General features: G+C 40.2%; 1 protein-coding gene, 1 long non-coding RNA gene and 1 other non-coding gene across 3 annotated transcripts; 2 read left to right on the top strand and 1 right to left on the bottom strand.

The window, feature by feature from the left end:
• The first annotated feature begins 1,979 nt into the window (after positions 1-1,979).
• Positions 1,980-17,649, top strand: ZNF224 (zinc finger protein 224). Its single transcript, XM_012446531.3, has 5 exons — positions 1,980-2,067; positions 5,399-5,481; positions 8,475-8,601; positions 8,944-9,036; positions 13,574-17,649. The coding sequence occupies exons 2-5, from the start codon at positions 5,467-5,469 to the stop codon at positions 15,454-15,456; spliced, it is 2,118 nt and encodes a 705-aa protein (XP_012301954.2). The 5' UTR covers positions 1,980-2,067; positions 5,399-5,466; the 3' UTR covers positions 15,457-17,649.
• On the bottom strand, positions 12,750-22,569 carry LOC105713050 (uncharacterized). Its single transcript, XR_001106479.2, has 2 exons — positions 22,215-22,569; positions 12,750-15,509 (listed from the first exon to the last, which is right to left on the bottom strand). It is a non-coding gene; the product is annotated as an uncharacterized LOC105713050 (long non-coding RNA).
• On the top strand, positions 20,954-21,060 carry LOC135276913 (U6 spliceosomal RNA). The gene has a single exon (XR_010344461.1). It is a non-coding gene; the product is annotated as a U6 spliceosomal RNA (small nuclear RNA).
• Positions 22,570-22,658: the final 89 nt, after the last annotated feature.

The raw sequence follows: 22,658 nt of genomic DNA, 5'->3' as shown, positions 1-22,658 counted from the left end.
ATATGCACAAACAAAGCCCATATAAATTGGACTAGAGTAAAAAAAGATGCTATGCATAAATAGACATTGTCAAGGGCATGAAAAGACCATACAGTGTGGCTTCTAGAATCAGAATACATAAAGAACTCTTAGACCAGGTGAGGTGGCTCTCACAATCCTAGCACTCTGGAAGGCTGAGGTGGGTAGATTACTTGAGCCCAGGAGTTTGAGACCTGCCTGGGCAACATGGCAAAAACCATGTCTCTACTAACTAAATAAATAAGTAAGTAAGCCAGGCATAGCGCCTGTGGTCCCAGCTACTCGGGAGGCTGAAGCAGAAGGATCGCTTGAGCCCAGGAGGTCAAGGCTGCAGTGACATGTGATTGTACCATTAAAGAACTCTTACAACTCAGTAACAAGAAGAGAAACCACCCAGTTTTCTAATGAGCAAAGATACAAATAGAAATTTCAGATATATAAGTTACCAACAATCGTGAAAAGATGCTCGTCTATTAGTTGTTAGGAAAATGCAAATCAAAACATGAGATACCATTTTACAACAGCTATCTTAGCTATCGTTTTTAGAAATAGAAAATAGCCAATGTGGTGGCAGGCACTGTAGTCCCAGCTACTTGGGAGGCTGAAGTAGGAGGATCACTTGAGCCTAGGAGTTCTGAGTATCGAGTTATGCCTGCCGGGTGTCCACACTAAGTCGACATCAACATGGTGAGCTCCCAGGAGCATGGGACCACCATGTTGCCTCAGGAGGGGTAAAGTGGCCCGAGGTGGAAACAGAGCAGGTCAAAACTCCCATGCTGATCAGTAATGGGATGTTGTCTGTGAATAGCCACTGCAATCCTGCCTGCACAACATAGGGAGATCCCGTTTCCAGTTTACACACACACACACACACACACACACATTTTATACGTAGATATAAAATAAGTATTAGAGAAGATATGGAGAAATTACTACACTCACATACTGAAGGGGTAAATGTAAAAATGGTGCAGTTGCTGTGACTGCTTAGTGGGTATGGGGTCTTTGGGGTGATAAAAATGTTTCCTAACTTTATTTGTACTAGATATCCTAAAATGGTGAATTTTACGTTTTGTGCATTACACCTCAAATAGAGATGTTACAAATAAAATATGTTAAAATATTTTGCATAGATAAAACAAGAAAGAAAAAACATTGAATGTTTTTGTTGAGAAAATATTTGCGAGATAAAATGTTAATATCATGAATACTAAAACTGTGCTTGAAAAGTGAGGGATAAAGACCAAAAAACAGGAAAGTGGGCAAAACATCTGGATAATTTATAGAAAATGTAATAATGACATCTGAAAATATGCAAGAATATTCCATTTTGTTTACAAGAGATAAAAAACTACATGCCATTTCTTACCACTGGCAAAACTTAATTATTTGAAGATTGTATCATCTCCCTTGTTCCCTTTCCAGTAACACGCCTATCATCACTAGAGGCGTTTAGACTGCAGGAATTCCTGTTTATACGATATTTTCTCTTGGGTACCCGGGGAGAGGGAAGGACGACTCTCAGGGTAGAAGTTCACATTTCCCAACAGGCGCTCGGGGATATGGGATCCGTTCCCCGTGGGAAGAGCAGTGAAGGGCTTTCCAGTAGTTGGGAACACTTCCCCTGGAGCGTGATGCTGCGGGAGTGCAGTCCAGACGCTCCGTAGAGTAGCAGTCAGTTTGGCTCTGGCAGGCGGATCCAGGGGCGTTCTGGGAAGTGTAGTCCAGACGCTTAGTGGTGTAGTGGTCAGTTTGACTCTGGCCGGCGGATCCAGGGGAATTCTGGGAAGTGTAGTCCAGACGCTCAGTGGAGTAGCGTTCAATTTGGCTATCGCAGGCGGATCCCGGGGCATTCTGGGAAGTGGAGTCCAAACACTCAGGCGTCGCGGGCACTTCCGCTCGAGAACTGAGGTTGCTGCAGTTTGTCCGCGATAGTTTGGGTCAGTGCCGCGCCTTGAGGACCCTTCTGAATTTCCGGGACCAACCCATTGGATTCTCAACGAACTGGTGATCGAATTAGGGGTAAAGGAGTCTCGTCGGAGAGCAGAGGTTTGGAGGGGCAAGGGCCGCTGTTTTCGTTTTCTTTAAGCCTTTCTTGGGCTTGGGGCTGTCCTCGCGTCTCGCGTTCATCGGTCGGGTCGCGTCTCACCTGGTTTCAGTGTTTCCGGGGCTCTGAGCTCGCCCACTCTGCCACCCTGCACCCCTCGCGCGTGGCCACTTCCTCCCGATATAACGTTGGGGTGTTAATCTCCTTGGGTCTGCCGTTACTGTTCTTTAAAATGGACACTTTAGGACCATCCTGATAGAATCGTTTTGGGAACTGGAAGAGGTAACACAGATGAGAGCCTTAAAGCAGTCCCTGTCACTTGGTGACTAGTGATCTCTTGTTAATTTCTCACAAAGCCTGTCAGATCCTCTGGTGGGGTCAGAGCTCCAGCTGCAGGGGCACTGGTCCTTCTCCCTTATCCCTGCAGGACGCTGGATGATCCCGGACGCCTTCCGACCTCTTTTTAGGAGAGAAAGGGTTGCGTGCGCTTCCAGGAAGGGACAGGAGAATTTAACTTTTATGGCAGGCACCTGTAGAGTCCCAGCTACTTGACGCGGTCAGGGTGTTTCACAGCCTTCTCCTTCCCCAGCCCGACCTTTCCGAAAGAGCTGCAGGGAGGGACTTCTTGGCTTCTGAGGGCAAAGCTCTACGTGAGTGGTCCTTGGCTCTTTTGTCAGAGATCCTCACCCCAACCGAGTGTGTATAGGATGTGCCCTCGAGCATGAGGGTTGATATTGCGTCTTAATTAATAACTTCATTCTAAGGGCTTATGCCACACTTGGCTCTGTGGAGAAGTATCACTTTTTTCTATTTTAAAAACGAAAGTGAGACACTGGGCGCATAGGTACCCGACTAGTGAGAGGTGGAGCTGAGGTTGGAACCTAAGCAGTCTGAGTCAAAGCCTGATTTGATCTTCTCTTGTATACGTTCTCACTGAGGCAGAGAAACTAGCTGGACTCAGGTGAGGAAAGCAAGTTAGGACTTTGGGAGGCCTAGGGGGCGGATCACAAGGTCGGGAGTTCGAGACTAGCCTGGCCAACATGGTGAAACCCGTCTCTACTAAAAAATAAAAATAAAAAATTAGCCGGGAGTGGGTGGCAGGTGCCTGTAATCCCAGCTACTCGGGAGGCTGAGGCAGGAGAATCGACTGAACCTGAGAGGCAAAGGTTGCAGTGAGTAGAGATTGTGCCATTGCACTCCAGCCTGGGTGACAGTGCAAGACTCTCTCGGAAAAAAAAAAAAAAAAAAAAAGAGGAACAAAATGTTTTTATTACCCACGAACCCATGATGTAAAAACAGCAACTGTTACGCTTCTAATGTATTTCTTTCTTTTTGTATATTTATATGTTTATGAACATTTTAATAAAAATTTTATATTTTTTTCTTAATGTTTCCCCCTTATGTGTTTAACTATGGAAATTTCCAAATACAAAGAGAATAGTCAATTACCGTGTTATATCATACTCATTAATCTCATTGTTATTTTTCCTATGACTGTTTCCTGAAATTATAAAACTTTTTATTTTCATGTCACTTGAAGCCTATAGAAAAGTTGCAAAAATAGCCTAAGAAATTCTCATATACTCTTTACCCACATTTGCCAAGTGTTTATATTTTTCCTCTTTGCTTTGTTGATGACCATCAACAAATATCACCAGAAACATACCTGTAACCAGAGACAGCGGATTATACCTTTCTGCAGCAAGGAAGCTCACATACCAGAGACTGTGTTCGTAAGAGTTTAGGAAGGGCTAGCATATGGTTTCACATAACATATTAGATAATATTAGATTATATACCAGATAAAGATACTTATTATTATTATTTTTTTTTTGAGACGGAGTTTCGCTTGTTACCCAGGCTGGAGTGCAATGGCGCGATCTCGGCTCACCGCAACCTCCGCCTCCTGGATTCAGGCAATTCTCCTGCCTCAGCCTCCTGAGTAGCTGGGATTACAGGCACGCGCCACCGTGCCCAGCTAATTTTTTGTATTAGTAGAGATGGGGTTTCACCATGTTGACCAGGATGGTCTCGATCTCTTGACCTCATGATCCACCCGCCTCGGCCTCCCAAAGTGCTGGGATTACAAAAGATACTTATTAAATATTGGAATGTATTAGAGGACTGCTAATAGTTAATTGTATTATCTATTAGTGCTAGACAATAGATGTTATCTATTATGTACTCTGCAGTTCTATATTTAAATTTGTTCTGTTTTTCACTTAAGGTTCTTACACGTGTCCACTCCCCACCCGCCACCACCACCTCTGTCCACGATCTAATTTTATACATTGCCTTTAGTTGGCCCATTTCCATAATGTTCTTTAATCTGGAGGCAGATTATCTTTATCTTTCTATGCTTGATATTTTTGAAGAGTATAGGCAAGTTATTTTGGAGAAAGGCATTCATTTGGGGTTGTGTCTGATATAATTCATGTGCAGGTTCAGATTATGCTTTGTTGGTAGGGATACCACAGAAGTGGTGAGATGTCCTTTTCATTGCAATATAACAGGGTCCAAGCGATGTCAGTTCGTCTCTTTATTGGTCATCTCAACCTTTTCCACTTGGCCAAGATGCTGTCTTTCAGCATCTTGTGATGAAGAATTTTTTTTAAAAAATAATAATGTTTCTTAGGAATAGATAACATTACTAGTGGGCATTCGACTGTAAAATGACCTTTTTCTCCGTTTGTTCTTGGATTTGTTCAATTGCAAATATTCTGTCAATATGGACTCAGAATTGATTCTTGTTAAGTTAAATGACGTATATGTTAACAATTATTTTTTCCCACCTTTTGTATCATAGAACTTAACTTATTTCAGGTGTACATCCAGTGATCATTAGAAAGTTTGCTGAAGGGAGTAACCATCACCACAGTTCAATGATCATTTCATTCCTATATGGGTCTCCTCATGCCTACTTATGGTTAGACTTCATTCTCACTCAGCTCTGAAGCAATTACTAATCAGTTTTCTCTCTATGTGCATTTTCCTACCTGGACTTTTTACATGAATGGAATCCTGCAGTATGTGGTCCTTTGTAACTGGCTTCTTTCATTTAGCATAATGTTTCAAAGGTTCATGTATGTTGTGGCATGAGTCAGTACTTCATTTTCTTTAAATTTCCAAATAAGATTGCATTGTTTGGATAGACCATGCTTTGTCTATCCATTTACCCATAGGAGGGCATTTTGGTTGTGCCGTTTTGGGTTTTTATGATTAATGCTGCTGTCAACATTCATGTGCCAATTCACAACCCACATCCCTGTTGGTGGGTGGCATCCCTGGCCACCTTTTCATGTTTCTTTTTCTGCCTTTTCTGGCACTTTGCAGGTACAATTCTGCTTTCCCAGGAATTGTATCACTGAGGACTCCGCAAGTTTCCAGAAGTAAGAGGGAAGATGACCACATTCAAGGTGAGCAGGATTTGCTTCTCTTACTCTTAAAATTCCATCTAGTACTCAGACTGTCACAGGTTTTTCTCAGTCTTGGGAAGATTCGAGGAGAAAAACAGGCATTCGAGGATCTCTTGTGTACCAGGTGCTTCCTTTGTTCCTTTTGAGTGGGTTTTACATTTGTTTTTGGTTCTTGTTTTCTTGTATCATTTAGTCTATAGAGTAGACAAGATTGTTGGAATGGATAATTCTTTTATTTTACTACTTCTCTGCTCACACATTAGCTATTTTTATCCTCTAATACAATACTCTTCCTCATGTACATTCATAACTGTATTTGTATTAGTGATATTAATCTAATTTAAATTGCACTCTTTGTATTTGATATTATATAATGTTCATTTTTAATGGTAGCATCATATTCCCATTTAAATCGATGCTCCTTTTTAATTAGTTTATATTCCCAGACACTGGGAACTCAATTTTGAAAGGGTACTTTAAATGTGTGCCACGTTGGCTCTTTTGTAGATAGAGTACCCATATGTGGCACATTACGGAAAGCTGTAACTGTGGCTTCACACAAGGATTGCTGGAAGTTTCCACACAGGAAGAGCCAAATTTTCTTTCCCCCATGTCTGGGTTGTGCCTTCTGTGTCTTTTATTTAGTGGTCTTTCTTTATTCCTTTATATGTTAAGAAATTTGACCAAAGTACTATTTAACATAAATTTTTTGTGCATACTAGAGTTGCCAGTCTTTGTGTTTTGTTTCTTCATTTACTCCAGAGAACAGCTGAATGAGGCAGTTCTTATCTTCCTCTTAAACACATGAAATATGGCCGGGTGCGGTGGCTCACGCCTATAATCCCAGCACTTTGGGAGGCCAAGGCGGGTGGATCACGAGGTCAAGAGATCGAGACCATCCTGGTCAACACGGTGAAACCCCGTCTCTACTAAAAATACAAAAAATTAGCTGGCATGGTGGTGCGTGCCTGTAATCCCAGCTACTCAGGAGGCTGAGGCAGGAGAATTGCCTGAACCCAGGAGGCGGAGGTTGCGGTGAGCCGAGATCGCGCCATTGCACTCCAGCCTGGGTAACAAGAGCGAAACTCCGTCTCAAAAAAAAAAAAAAGAAAAGAAAAGAAAAAAGAAAAAAAAAACATGAAATATGAGAAACCTGCTCATGTTCAGACAGGAGACTAAGAGTTAAGAATATTAGCCATTTTACTCAGTTGAAAGAGAGAAAGAAAGAGAGAATTCTCCACTGAGGGGCCTGTGCCCTGTGGTGTGGGCGTCTGGAGTATCCGGCTTCGTGCTGACGTCCACAGGCGGCGCTGCTCCTCCCTGGCCCTGCCTCCGGAGGGAGATGCCTTCTCTTCTTGTCATGGTACCTCTTCCTTGGCCCCCAGCACTTCCGGTACCCAAAAACAGCAATTACCATAGTCATTACGGAACATTTTAAAATTCATTAAGGGAAAAGACGCCTTACACAGTGTTACCAGAAAACGTAATAGTCTAAGGTGAACATATTTACCCTTTGGATATCTAAAAAAAGATACAATCCAAAATAAGAATCTTATGCACAGAATAGAGAAGAAAATCCAAAGAAATACGAATAAAGGAGATTACCAGGAATGTATACAAGAAGAAAAACAGATGTCAATAAATATTTGAAAAGATGATGATAATCAAATAAGTGAGAATAATAAAACGAAATTGTGGCCAGGCCTGTGACTCACACTTGTAATCTCGGCACTTTAGGAAGCTTAGGAAGGAGGATTGCTTGAAACCAGGAGCTCAAGACCATCCTGGTAAACATAGCAAGATGCTATCTCTACAAAAAAAAAAAGACCAAAAAACCAAAAAACAATTTCTTTCTGATCAGAGTACCAGAATAATGGGAAAATTGATAACTTGCTTTTGGCTATATTAAGAAAAATCAGAATAATGTATCCCCTTGAAAAATTTTGGAGTTAAGACAATTGAGAAAATGTGACACATAATCACAATTTTAAACATTCTTATTTTTTGACATTTTATTATTTAAAACTTATTTAAATAGGAGAGTAAGATCTATCTGAAATGATGTTCTTTATTGGATTGGTAATCATGGAAAATATATAAAATTAAATGTTCATTATTTAGAATAACAATAGATCAATTCCATGGAACACTGCAGATATGAGATAAAGTCAATAACGATAATTGACAAAAATAAAAACCGCGAATGTTAAGTATTTAGTCTGTGCTACACACATTTCCCCAATACCATACGTATACTCCACTACTTAATTCTTTAAAAACTGTGTCCTGAGACAATCATTACACAGAGAGGAAAGTAATGCATTCAGGCCAACTTGTCCAAGGTCACATGACTGGGAAGGGACAGAGTCTTATGTATGCACTCCGAGGCACGCTGGCTGCAGACCATGACGTTCAATGTTGCAATTAATGTATGTAGTTTTTGCCTTGAGAGTACAGAGGGCTCACTGCATAACTACTCACACATGTCACCATAAGCTTGTCAGTGTGGTAAATGTTTTTTTTTTCTTTTTTTTCTCTTTTTTATTCTTATACAGAAAAAAAGCAGATGTTAAAGAAAAACAATAACATCCAGGGTTGGAGTTTGAGAGAGGGAGACAATGGGCATTATCAAACAAATCAGGACTGAATTGCTAAATGTTGCTGAGGTGACTGTCAAGATTTATCAAAATGTGTATGTGTGTAGCCCAGGATGCCGCATTTAGAGTCCTAGAGGGTTACTTACAAGAAGACTCAATTATTGCACGAAGTAAACATACAGGTCTTTTTCATCATTTCATTTGTGGTGGAGCTCAGGAAAATCAGTCATTGTTAGGATACAGACAGAATGAGCAGGAAATCTATGAGTTGGCCTGTGTCTCTCCAGATCCAAAACACAACTTCCCACCCCTCCCCTCTCTCTACTCAGTGCCACCCCTCCCTCTTCCAGGAATCACTGGTCATGAGATTGAGGTTGCATATGTTTGATGCTGTAGGAGGCAGTGACCTTCAAGGATGTGGCTGTGGTCTTCACTGAGGAGGAGCTGGGGCTGCTGGACCCTGCCCAGAAGAAGCTGTACCGAGATGTGATGCTGGAGAATTTCAGGAACCTGCTGTCAGTGGGTGAGCACAGCACCCTCTGTAATGGAACATCAGGCCTCAGGAGTGACTTTGTATGCTAGGGTACAAAGTTTCAAGTGTTGCCGGGCGTGGTGGCTCACGCCTGTAATCCAAGCACTTTGGAGGCCAAGGCGGGTGGATCGCCTGAGGTTGGGAGTTCAGGACCAGCCTGACCAACATGGTGAAACCCCATCTTAAAAAAAAAAAAAGCAGTTTCAAGTATTAATTAGTAACTTGAACCTATCAAGTTTGAGTGTGCAGTGAGAACCTAAATTTCTAGTAAATTTTACCTTGATATTACCTAGAATGTGTTGGAATTAAGCACATGACTTTGCATGTTCGCAGGACAGCAAGCATTCGACAGGGATACTTTCCAGTTCCTAAGGGAAGAAAAGGTTTGGATGATGAAGACAGCAACCCAAAGAGAAGGGAATTCAGGTAAGAATCAAGCAAGTGTGAATCCCCGTAGGTCTCTTCCATCTTTTTTACTTCTGTCCATGCTCAAATCCATTGCCCTGGCCTAAATGGCCAAACCTCGTTCTTGGATTATTGACAACCGTCTTACACTTGGGGCCCTGCTGCCTGCCTTCCCACCCTGACATCTCTGCTCATAGCAGCCAAAGTGATCCTTAGGAAATGTAAGTCAGATTGCTGTTCTTCAGCTCAAAAGCCTTTTTGGCTTATTTTCATTAAAGTTACAACCGCTTTTTTCTTTTTCTTTTTTTTTTTTTTTTGAGACGGAGTCTCCCTCTGTTGCTCAGGCTAGAGTGCAGTGGTGCAATCTCGGCTCACTGCAACCTCTGCCTCCTGGGTTCAACCAATTCTCTTGCCTCAGCTTCCCGAGTAGCTGGGACTACAGGCGCAAGCCACCATGCCCGGCTAGTGTTTTTGTATTTTTAGTGTAGACGGGGTTTCACCATATTGGCCAGGCTGGTCTCGAACTGCTGACCTTGTGATCCACCTGCCTTAGCCTCCCAAAGTGCTGGGATTACAGGCGTGAGCCACCTTGCTCTCCCTATAACCTCTTTAATTGACTTTTGGAGACCCTGTGGTCTGCTTTTCATCCACCCCCCCTCCACCTCTCTGACTACCTCTCCTCCTCTCCCTCTTGCTCTGTCTTTACCAGCCACATTATTCTTTCTGCTGTTTCTCTGTCTTGCCAAGGAAACTGTGTTGCCTTTTGCTGGTACCCAGTGACCACAAATTTAGCAGATTGAGCAACAAACATTATTTTTGTGTTCTTTAGAGATGAAATCTGATACGTCTCACTGGGCAATTATGGAGTTATCTGTAGGGCTTCATTTTTTCTGGATGCTCTTGGGGAGAAGCCTTTACTTTGGTTTATCAGTGTCTAGGCACTGTCCTCACTCCTTGGCTCTTGCTTCCCTTCCTCCATCTTCAAAGGAAGCAACTTGCATCTCCATAGGCACGCTCCCTCCGCCACTCTTCTTATGCCTTTTGGGTCCTCTTTCACCTTTTGGGTCCCTTGTAATTATATTGATCACTCCTGGATAATCCAGGATGATCTTCCTATTCTCTGGTTAACTGACTAGCAGCCTTAATTGCATCTACAACCTCTATTCCCCTGCTGTATTAAGATTATCATCGGTCCTGGAGACTGGATGTGGACATCTTTTAGGAAGCATTATTCTGTCTCTACAAAAGCTTCCGTCTCAGCCCTTACTTCCTTATCTCACTGATTGGAATACTCTGTCACCTCAAAACCTTCTGGCATCTCCTTGAGTTATTCAAGTTTACTTTTGGCTTTAAAGTAATGAGAGAAGCCATCCCAAACCACTCTCTTTATAATTCCATTCTATCAAAATAGAATTTCCAAAGTCTGCATGCACATCACTGACCCCAGGTTTCTCCTTCTCCTGGATGGGGAATGAGGAAGAGAGCAACACAGTTCACACAGCTGAACATTGCCTATAATTTTATACAAATTTAATTGTTAAAAAAACATAAAAGAATATAGATTTTACAACGTAAGTTTTCCTTTATTTTTTAGAGACCTACTGCTCTATTTTCAACTTTATAACTTGGAAAGAATCAGGAAACTGCCCTCTCAAAATAACAACATCCTGAAAGAGAATCTCTCTTCTCCCAAAATCCCCTTAAGTAACAATGTGTTAAATATATCCATATTCCAATGTGTACCACTGGGTACACAACTACCTCTAACTGTTTTCCAAGATTCAACCTTGGAAGTTAACTTTCCCTTTGACTGACTTAATTTAGGACTTGGTAATATCCTGACCAAAGTTTTCTATATTTTTATGAGTGTGAGTCATAGTAAGGAAACACATCTTTCACCGTAACCAGGGCAAACATTTTTCACGCATATAGATGTCTATGGTTACTTTAGTAGGAATTTCATGAAATGATACCTTTCCTGCTTGTCATGAGGATGTGATCATTTCTTTTCTAATTCTTTTTTTCTAAATGCTCATTAGAAGTCTTTAAATTTATTTTATAGCTCACTTGTTGTCTATATTCTTCCATTTGGAAATAAGTATAAAGGAGTATTTATCTATATCATGTATTTTCTGCCCTCTTTTTTCTTCTTCTTTTTTATTTTTTTTGAGACAGGGTGTCACTCTGTCATCCAGGCTGGAGGTCAGTGGCATGATCTCAGCTCACTGCAACCTCCGCCTCCTGGGTTCACGTGATTCTCATACCTCAGCCTCCCACATAGCTGGGATTATAGGCGTGTGCCACCCTGCCTGGCTAATTTTTGTATTTTTAGTAGAGATGGGGTTTCACCATGTCAAGCAGGCTGGTCTCCAACTACTAGGCTCAAGTGATCCACCAGCCTTGGGCTCTCAAAGTGATGGGATTACAGACGTGAGCCCCTGCGCCTAGCCTCTGCCTTTTTTTTTTTTTTTAAATGAGAGTCTAATATCCCCACATGGAACCAGAGCATGACCCCTCAGGCATTCTTCTTATCCCAAGTGTTCTCACCACCTTTCATTGTCTCATCAGGAGCATCACCCTTTGCATACCCCTGTCAGGTCCTACCTCTCCGATTCCCATCAAAACTGCAGTTGTCTGTTTCTTACCTATTTCAGGTAACTAAATTATTGTTCATATCTACACAGAAAAATAAAGTTAAAGATACACGTTATACGAAATTCTTGTGTAGGAATATTATGAATATGTAGATAAAACACTCCTAGGCCACTGATATTATTGTGAAGAGTTAAAATGACTACACACTTTAGAGCAAGAGTTTACAGAAGATCGCTCTCACTTCACACCAATGCAAATGTGGGGATTTCCCAAAACTACCTTCACATTCAGTAATTACCTAGAAAGACAAGCAGAACTCACTGAATGCTTTTGTACTAGAAGTTATGGATGTTAACAGGGTAGAGATGCACATTACATTTTACTAAGAGAAAAATAAAATAAGAAGCAGTTCTGGGAAGTACCAAATGAGGATCTTATATTGTATCCTCCTGATAGAGTAGGACGTGCTACATTCCTAGAATTACGGTGTGATGTAGAGAATACAGCCAACCAGGGAAGCTCACCTGAGCCCTGGTTTTACAAATAATGTTTGAGGCTCTATTACATAGCCATTGTTTGTTGATTGATTCCCATGTGGCTAATCAGTCTCCTGGGCCACTGATTCCATGTAACCTAAAGCCCCACCTTAAATCACATTGCTCTTTGTGACATGGGGGCATCAACCCCCAGAGGGGTGGCCAGCCACAACCCCAAATTATATTGTTTCACTATCCAGAGACCTAGTTTTACCCCCAAGCAAACAAAGACACTCTCCTCAGGCATGACACTTCAAACTCCTAGAGATTACCTCTCAGATCCTGAGGACAACTTCCAGACCTCATTTTGAATGAGGTTAATTTCTTTACTTTGTAAGGGTACACAATATAAACACAAATGTACCGAGTATTTATCACGTTACTTTCTTTAAAGTTGGTTTTGATTCATATTTTATTAAATACATAATTGATTAGTTTCATAATTTGCCATGCAAGATTTTAGACTCATTAGGAAATTCACTAGGAAGAGTAGCAGGTATAATATTTGTATCATATTAATTTTATTATTAAGATTTTTTATTTTAACATTTATTTAATTTCGGTAGCTTTTGGGGTTTGGTGGTTTTTGGTTACATGTGTGAATTGTCTAATGGTGAATTCTGAGATTTTAGAGCACCCATCACCTGAGTAGTGTACATTGTACCCAGCGTGTAGCTTTTTATCCCTTTCCCCATCTTCTACTCTCCTCCTTTTGGGTCTCCATAGTCCATTATATCACTCTGTATGCCTTTGCATGTCCATAGCTTAGCTTTCATTTATAAGTGGAAACACAGTATTTGGTTTTTCATTCCTGAGTTACTTTACTTAGAATAATGGCCTCCACGTCCATCAAAGTTGCTGCAAAAGACATTATTTTGTTCTTTTTTATGGCTGAATAGTATTCCATGGTGTATATATACCACATGTTCTTTAGCCACTCGTTCGTTGATGGGCACTTAGGTTGGTTCCATATCTTTGAAATTGTAAATTGTTCTGTAATAAATATATGTGTGCAGGTGTCTTTTTGATGTAACGACTTATTTTCCTTTGGGTAGAAAGTAGTGGGATGGCTGGATCAAACTGTAGATCCACTTTTAGTTCTTTAGGGAATCTCCATACTCTTTTTTATAGAGGTGGTACTAATTTACATTCACACCAGCAATGTATAAGCGTTCCCTCTCATCACATCCATGCCAACATCTATTGTTTTTTTGTAAGTCTTTTATTTCTACCAAGTATTTTACAAATGATACTTGGTTTGGTTCTAAATTGGCCTCACCCAAACCGGAGATTATGGTACACTTGAAAAATACAAACTGAATGTTGTCTATATTTATGAAAGTTTCGTGCCATGGCCTAAGTGAAATCTTGATAACACTGAACAAAGGCTTCACTTGTCCTCATCTCTTAATTCTGTATTCTGATAGGAGGCAAGATCCAAACTGAGATGAAGACTGTTTCAGAAGCAGGAACACATCAAGAGTGGTCCTGCCAGCAAAACTGGGAAAAAATTGCAAGTGATTTAACCAGGTCTCAACCCTCAGTAATAAATAGCTCTCTGTTCTCCAAACAAAGTGATTTACTCTGCCAGACTGAGGCAGGACTATCTGTAATTAACATAAGACAGAAATCTTCCCAGGGCAATGGATATAAACAGTCCTTCACTGATCTCTCCATCTTTGATTTTCATCAACAATTACACTCAGGAGAGAAGTCTCATACATGTGATGAGTGTGGAAAAAGCTTCTGTTACATCTCAGCCCTTCGTATTCATCAGAGAGTTCATATGGGAGAGAAATGCTATAAGTGTGATGTGTGTGGTAAGGAATTTAGACAGAGCTTACATCTGCAAACTCATCAGAGAGTACACACTGGAGAGAAACCATTCAAATGTGTTGAATGCGGGAAAGGCTTTAGTCGTAGATCAGCACTTAATGTGCATTGCAAATTGCACACAGGAGAGAAACCTTACAATTGTGAGGAATGTGGGAAGGCCTTCATTCATGATTCCCAGCTTCAAGAACATCAAAGAATCCATACTGGGGAGAAGCCATTTAAATGTGATATATGTGATAAAAGCTTCTGTGGTAGATCAAGACTTAATAGGCATTCCATGGTTCACACGGGAGAAAAACCTTTCCGATGCGATACATGTGGTAAGAGCTTTCGTCAGAGATCAGCACTTAATAGTCATCACATGGTCCACACAGGAGAGAAGCCATACAAATGTGAGGAGTGTGGAAAAGGCTTTATTTGTAGGCGAGATCTTTATACGCATCATATGGTCCACACGGGAGAGAAGCCATATAATTGTAAAGAATGTGGGAAGAGCTTCAGATGGGCCTCGTGTCTTTTGAAACATCAGCGAGTCCATAGTGGAGAAAAACCCTTCAAATGTGAAGAATGTGGGAAAGGATTTTACACAAATTCACAACGTTATTCCCATCAGAGATCCCATAGTGGAGAAAAACCATACAAATGTGGGGAGTGTGGGAAGGGCTACAAAAGGAGGTTGGATCTTGACTTTCACCAGCGCGTCCATACAGGAGAGAAACTGTATAATTGTAAGGAATGTGGGAAGAGCTTTAGTCGGGCCCCTTGTCTTTTGAAACATGAGAGACTTCACAGTGGAGAAAAACCATTCCAATGTGGAGAGTGTGGGAAGAGGTTTACTCAAAATTCACATCTTCATTCCCATCAGCGAGTCCACACTGGAGAAAAGCCATACAAATGTGAGAAGTGTGGAAAGGGCTACAATAGTAAGTTTAATCTTGACATGCACCAAAAGGTCCACACAGGAGAGAGACCTTATAATTGTAAAGAATGTGGGAAGAGTTTTGGTTGGGCCTCATGTCTTTTGAAACATCAGAGACTGCACAGTGGAGAAAAACCATTCAAATGTGAAGAGTGTGGGAAAAGATTTACTCAGAATTCACAGCTTCATTCTCATCAAAGAGTGCATACCCGAGAAAAGCCATACAAATGTGATGAGTGTGGGAAGGGTTTCAGCTGGTCTTCAACCCGTCTGACCCATCAGAGACGCCACAGCAGAGAAACACCCCTCAAATGTGAGGAGTATGGGAAGAGTACTGTACAGAATTCATTCTCTAAAGTCCAAGAAAAAGTTCACAGTGTAGAAAAGCCATACAAATGTGAGGACTATGGGAAGGGCTACAACAGGTGCTCGAATCTTGACATGCATCAGAGGGTCCACATGGGAGAGAAAACATGGAAATGTGGGGAGTGCGACATACGCTTCAGTCAGGTCTCAAGTCTTCATCAGATCGTTCATGTGGGAGAGAAAACTTAGTGATGTGATGGTGTGATTAAGTCTTCACTCAGTCTTCATGAATGCAATCTCATCTGAAAGTTCACAAAGGGGATAAACGTTAAAATGTGAGGCACATAATAAGCACTTTCCTTTGAGTGCTTTATCTCTGAATACGTGCTGGTGATAAATTTCACCTATTCTTGGAAGAGAGAAAACATTTGTTTAAGATAACATCATTGCTTCAGCCATAGCTCAGCATACCCCAGTAGTCTCAGGACCACCATAGTGGAAAATCTTTGTAAATGGTGCAATAAAGCTTCATTCAGAAGTTTGTTAGTTACAGCTATCATTCAGGAGACAGGACTTAGAACAAGTAAGAGTTCATGAATTTCCCACTCTAATGGTGGACATCTCAAAATTGATGTCCACTAGAATGTAAGCTGCCTGTGTCTTTCTTTGCTGCTAAATTGTCACAACTGGAACACTGATTAGCACTTTGTATGTGTTCAGTGCTTGTTTGTTAAATCAATGAAAGGAGAAAACGTATGTATGGATTTGGATACAATTTTATGTATCCAAACAGGGAAGTCTGGAAAACATAATTCTGGGAAACATGAGTTGAAATGCAGAGTAAACTCAGTACTTCAGTACTACAATCCATAGCATTATTTTGAATATTATTATTTTTTCCTTTTAATGTTTTTTCTTGATCAGAGTTATCATATTCATTGAATATCATTTTATTGCACTTGGCTCCTGGCTTCCCCACATCCTGTGTTCTGAAATTGGATTATTATTTGTGGCTCTATCAAAAGTTCATTGCTTATATACGGTATAAATTTATCTTTTGTAGCTTTTTTCACAGTATAGACTGAAAAGGTTGGGTTAATTTTACGGTAATAGACCACTGAATATTTTACAATTAAATGTTTTCAACAGTATTAAGACAAGACTTACAGTAACACTTTAAAAGTGTCGGATGGACATTGACAAATTTTCTTAGTCAATCCTAGATTGATCATATTTGTGATCATGAGGCCTTGGTATGATTACCTTCTTTTTTTTTTTTTTTGAGACGGAGTTTCGCTCTTATTACCCAGGCTGGAGTGCAACGGCGCGATCTCGGCTCACCGCAACCTCCGCCTCCTGGGTTCAAGCAATTCTCCTGCCTCAGCCTCCTGAGTAGCTGGGACTACAGGCCTGCGCCACCATGCCCAGCTAATTTTTGTGTTTTTTAGTAGAGCCGGGTTTCACCTTGTTGACCAGGATGGTCTCGATCTCTTGACCTCGCGATGCACCCGCCTCGGCCTCCCAAAGTGCTGGAATTACAGGCGTGAGCCACCGTGCCCGGCGGTATGATTACCTTTTAATTGCTGTACAATTTCTTTTTTTTTTTTTAACTTCTCTGGTACAAAATATTCTACATTTGAAGGACAGCTTTTGTCAACCTTCTTATCCAATATTCTTCTATCAACTCTATGAAACAGGAAGAGAAACTTAATGGAGTTTGGTAGTTTCTTTAAATATATTCATTATTGGGGGCAGGAGTAACATTCATATCTTCTTCTTTATTGCTGGCAGTAAAAATATGTCTTTTAGAGAGCAGAACATGTCAATGTATAAGGTGCAACTGTTTGATATGAAAACCATAGGATAGGAAATTATGACTGTGACAAACTCCAAAAAGTAGAAGACCACATTGATGATGTCACTCCATTTTAAAATGAAAAGAACAGGCTGGGCATGATGGCTCACACCTGTAATCCTAGCACTTTGGGAGGCTGAGGTGGATGGATCACCTGAGGTCAGGAGTTCAAGACCAGCCTGGCCATCATGGTGAAACCCCATCTTAAAAAAAAAAAGAAAAGAAAAAAACAAGTGTTCAAGAACAGGAATTTGTGTGAATTGCATTTATTTTTATAATAACATGAAATCAATGAGATGATCACATAGACATAAAAGGAGAAAAACAATGTGTTTTTTTAGACTTCATAACCTAGTCAAATAAATATCTTTGTGTGTTTATGTTCTTTTGAGTGTTTCCATACATACTATGTGAATGAATATTTTTACTCATCTTTGCTGGCAATGAATATTTGCACCATTTTATATTTCCATGAATTTTTAAATTTTTTGTTTTTAATAATTAGGGATACATAAAATTGTGTCTTAGTGAAAATCAGCTTTACCAAAGCAGTAAATTGTGTGCAATAAAATTTTAAAAAATATTAATCACTTGCTTATAAAGACTGAATAAGATTGCTCTACATTGTCATGTGACATAAGTTCAAAATTAAGGAATAAGACTCTGGAAGTCATATTTTAAAACAAATTATCTGGGTTTTTGAATACAGATACATTGATGAGTGTGGTAAACTGCCATGATTAATGCACATGTTGCTGCTTTAGGCATAAGTCATAGAAATTGAAATAAAGTAGGTATACATATGTTGTAGAGGTTAAAAAAAACACTCTAGAGAATAGATGTGTATGGACAGGGAACATAGCATGACAATGGCAGAGCTCCAAAGGGTGTGGAACTAGTTAGGACAAAGCTCGTTTGAATGCTGTGTTAGTGCATTTTACACTGCTATAAAGGAATCCCTGAGACTGGGTAATTTAAAAAGAGGTTTATTTGTTACACCATTCTGCAGGCTTTACAAGAAGCATGGCACTGGCATCTGCTCAGCTTCTGGCAAGGGCCTTGGGAAGCTTTTACTCATGGGAGAAGGTGAAATTGGAGTAGGTATGTAACATGGCAAGAGAGGGAGAGGGGTGCCATGATCTTTTAAACAACCAGCTATTGTGTGAGTTTAAATAGAGTGTGTAGTCACTCATTGAACCATGGTGGGGATACCAATGTTCATGAAGGATCTGCCTTCATGACCCAAATACCTTCTAATAGGCCCCACCTCCAACACTGGAGGTCATTATTTCAACATGAGATTTGGAGGGGATAAATATTCAAACTATTGTCAGATGCTAATTAATCAGGTACACACCATAGTAATATCTTAAGTGTGTTAAGTTAAAGGCTTTCTTCAGCAAAGTGTCAGATACATTTGATTTATATAGTTAATTTTGTAAACTATATTTTCTCAGGATGCGAGGTACTTATTAAGATCCATGGTTTCTTGAAAAAGCTATAGATCTTGAAAAAGAAAAAAAAAAATCCATGCTTTCTCAATTTGCATAGTAGATTGGAGGTCCCTAAGAACATCTCTAGGTTCTGTGATTTGCTAAGAGGACTCAGAATATTAGTTGTATTTATGACTATATTACAGTGATAGAATACAAAGCAGAATCTGTAAAGGGAAAAGGCTCACGGGCAACATCTGAGAAAACCAGGTGCAAATTTGCAAGAGCCCTCTCTGCCTGGTATCCCATAGCAGTCACTCAAGTCCTCCAGCATTGAATTTTGATAGTACTTATGAAAGGTCTACAATGGAAGCTCTTAGTAACCTGTATCTAAAGTTCTTATTGGGAATGGTCATGGTAGGTATCATCTGCCCTAGCATATACCAAGATTCCAGACTCCAAGGAGACCAAATACATGGAATAAATTACCTTGTACAATTTAGGCATGGTGAACCACTCTTAACAGTTATGGATGGTGGCAACCTTCTCAAAGTCCATATTTCCTGACACCAGCCACAGGCCAGTCGTACGTACAGTCCTTTCTAAGGTTAACAATCTCAGGCTTGCTATGTTAAGTTTCTGTGCACACAGTATCAGAAAAGTAGGACCTGTTGTTTTACTTTTGTTTTTTATGCATCACCAGATACCAGAATAGCTCATGTCCAAAACAATTTTTTTTGTAACAGAAAACATTGAGCAAAAAATTCACGTTTATTGTCACTAAAAAGACATCAAATAGGGCTTATATGTACCTTCTGTGTGCCTGGGTTATCAGATTTGATGTATGGATCATGTATCCTATGATCACGCTGAATTCACCTGTTGTCTAGGAGTTCATAAATTGGAAGACATCACATTGTAAAGATGACAATACTGTCCAAAGCAATGTACAGTTTTAGTGGAATCCCTGTCAAAATCTCAACAGTCTTTTTGTAGAAAAAGAAAAGCCAGTACTCCTAATTCATATATGATTGCACTGGCCCCAAATAGACAAAAAAATCTCGAAAATGATGAACATAAAAGATGATTCACACTTCTCAATTTAAAAATTTATTACCAAGTTGTAGTAATTAAAGCCATGTGGTACAAGCCTAAGAAAAGATACACAGACTAATGGAATATCATTGTCGGTCCATAAAGAAACTCATATATCTAAGGTCACTTGATGTTCAAAAAGGATCCAATATTATTTAATGGAGAAAGAACAGTCTTTAGCAAAGAGTGCTGGAACAACTGTATATACATATGCAACACAATGAAGTTAGAGCCCCACCTCACAGTATACTTAAAAATTAAATGGATAAATAACCTAAATGTGAGAACTTAAGCTACAGAATTCTTAGAAAACAGGGGTTAATCTTCAAGAGTTTATTTGGAATGGATTCTTAGGTAAGACAACATAAGCACAAGCTAAAAAAGAAAAAAGTTACATAAATTGGACTACAGTTAAAAAAAAGTACATATAAATGGACATTGTCGAGAACATGAAAATACCATAAAGTATGGGTTCTAGTATCCAGAATATATAAAGAACCCTTCCAAGTCAATAACAAATAGAGAAAGCACCCAATTTATAAATTTAGAAACAGATGTTTCAGATACACGTGACCAACAATCGTGAAAAGACGCTCAACATCATTAGTCATCAGGAAGATGCAAATCAAAGAATTAGATGCCACTTTGCAATCACTGTGCTAACAATCATTTTTTAAAACAAAATAATACTGAATAGTGTGTAGAGAAATTACAACCCATACACGTTGAAGATGGGAACATAAAATGGGGCAGTTGCTATGGAAAATTGTTTCATAATTCCCCCCAAAAATTAATGTACAACTAACATATGAATCATTAGTTTCCTATCTAGTTATGTACCCAAAAGAACTGAAAACTGGCCGCGCAGTGGCTCAGGCCTGTAATCCCAGAACTTTGGGAGGCCAAGGCGGGCAGATCACGAGGTCAGGAGTTCAAGACCAGCCTAGCCAACAAAATGAAACCCTGTCTCTACTAAAAATTCAAAAATTAGCCAGGTGTAGTGGCACGTGCCTGTAGTCTCAGCTACTTGGGAGGCTGAGGCAAAAGAATTGCTTGAACCTGCGAGGCGGAGGTTGCAGGGAGCTGAGACCACACCATTGCACTCCAGCCTTGGCGACAGAGCAAGACTCTATCTCAAAAAAGAAAAAAAGAACTGAAAGCTGGTAGTGAAACAAATACATGTACACGAACATTTGTAGCAAGACTGTTCACTACAGCCAAAAGGTGAAAAGAAGGCAAATGCCCATCAATGCATGAATGGAGAAACAAATTGTAGTATAAATATGAAATATTATTCATCTATGAAAAGGAATGAAGTACTGATACGTGGTATGAGGTGAATAACATTAAAAATATTATGCTAGTGCTCGCTTCGGCAGCACATATACTAAAATTGGAACGATACAGAGAAGATTAGCATGGCCCCTGCGCAAGGATGACACGCAAATTCGTGAAGCGTTCCATATTTAAAAAAAAAAAAAAAAAAAAAAAAAAAAAAATTATGCTAAGCAAAGAGAGTTAGAAACAAAAGGTTCCATCCATTTTTATGATTTGTCCAAAATAGCTAATAGAAAAGAGAAAGATTAATGTTTGCCCAGGATTGGGATTATGGGCAACGGTAGCGATTGCTTCGTGGGCATGGGGTTTTCTTTGGGTGATAAAAGGGTTTTGAATTCAAGAGGTGGTGGTTTCACAATGAAGCAGCTACACTGTCTGGGGTTTGAACCCGGGGTTCGTAGTCATGCGCCAGGAAAATTTAGGACACAGACACACATGAGGAGTTTAGGAGCAGAGGTTTAAAAGGGGGAAGAGAAAGAGGTCTCTGAGCTGAAGAGGGTCAGCCAGCAGCGAATGTGCTGAGTTTTACAGTCCACTTTGAGGAGGCAGTGTCTGACTTACATAGGGCTCATAGATTGGATCCATCAGGTATGAGGTTTACATAGTGCCTGGGGAAGGCTCGTTGCCCCACCCTAATCTTATACAAATGAACTTCCCAGTTGATTGGCCCTCCTTGTCTGCTCCTTACTGCTCACGTGGCTGACAAAGAGAAGGGAGGAGACAGCCGCCATCTTGAACATGATTGGTATAACTGCTGGTATCTATGTCTGTCTGCAGCTCGATTTTACAGGCTGCTCTTCCTTATGAAGGGAAATAATTTGGGGCTGCTTTTCATCAAAAAGAAAAGCCTTATCGAGGGCTCCTATGCCCTTACTATCTATCTGCCTAAGTGATTTCTTCTTTACTCCTTTATCAACAACACTTGTACTAGATGTCATTGCCATTGAATTATATGCCTTAAAATAATTTTGTGTTTTGTGAATTATACCTCAAAAATGTTTTTTCAATAAAACGACTACGTTAAAAACGTTTTGCATAGCGAAAAACAGAAGTCAAACAAAAAAAGCTTTTTGGTTGAGCATTATTTGAGATACAACGTTAATATGACTATGTAAATAATACTTAATGGAAGGAAAAAGACTAAAAACTCAATAGAAATGTGGGCAAAATATTTGACCAATTCACAAAGACTATAATAATGGCCACGGAAAATATGCAAGGATGTTTCACTTTATTTACAAAAGAACAAATACAAATTAAAACTACATTTAAATACCATTTCTTACCATTAGATTAGCAAAACTTAACTCCTCGAAGATTGTGTCTTCTCGCTTGTTCCCTTTCCAGTTAACACTCTTGTAATCACTGGCGGCGTTTAGACTTCAGGAATTCCTGTCTATTCAATATTTTCTGTCCTGCACCAGCGAGAGAGAAGGACGACTCTCAGAAACAGTTCACATTCCCCACCAGGAGTTCGTGGCTATGAGATTTGTTCCCCGTGGGCACCCGGAGTGGCAACGCTTCCGCCTGAAGACTGAGAATTTGAGCGTTTTTCCTCCAGGAATCGGAGGAGTGTAATCCATAGCTCGGTGGAGTCGCAGACACTGACTCCCAGAGGAGGATACAGGCAATTCTGGGAATAGTAGTCCAGACGCTCAGTGGGGTAGCGGTCAGTTTGGCTCCAGCAGGCGAATCTGGGGATTTCTGGGAAATGTAGTCCAGACGCTCAG

The sequence above is a fragment of the Aotus nancymaae genome, unplaced genomic scaffold (genome assembly GCF_030222135.1).
Source record: "Aotus nancymaae isolate 86718 unplaced genomic scaffold, 86718_ANA_hifiasm-v0.15.2.pri h1tg000028l, whole genome shotgun sequence".
In the NCBI taxonomy this organism is placed as follows: Eukaryota; Metazoa; Chordata; class Mammalia; order Primates; family Aotidae; genus Aotus; species Aotus nancymaae.
Note: the sequence above shows the minus strand (reverse complement) of the source record. Positions and strands in the feature narration are given on the sequence as shown.

Coding starts and splice junctions, on each gene's coding strand:
- ZNF224 (XM_012446531.3), top strand. Junction 8,602..8,943: donor CAGGAACCTGCTGTCAGTGG/GTGAGCACAGCA, acceptor GCATGTTCGCAG/GACAGCAAGCATTCGACAGG. Junction 9,037..13,573: donor CCAAAGAGAAGGGAATTCAG/GTAAGAATCAAG, acceptor GTATTCTGATAG/GAGGCAAGATCCAAACTGAG.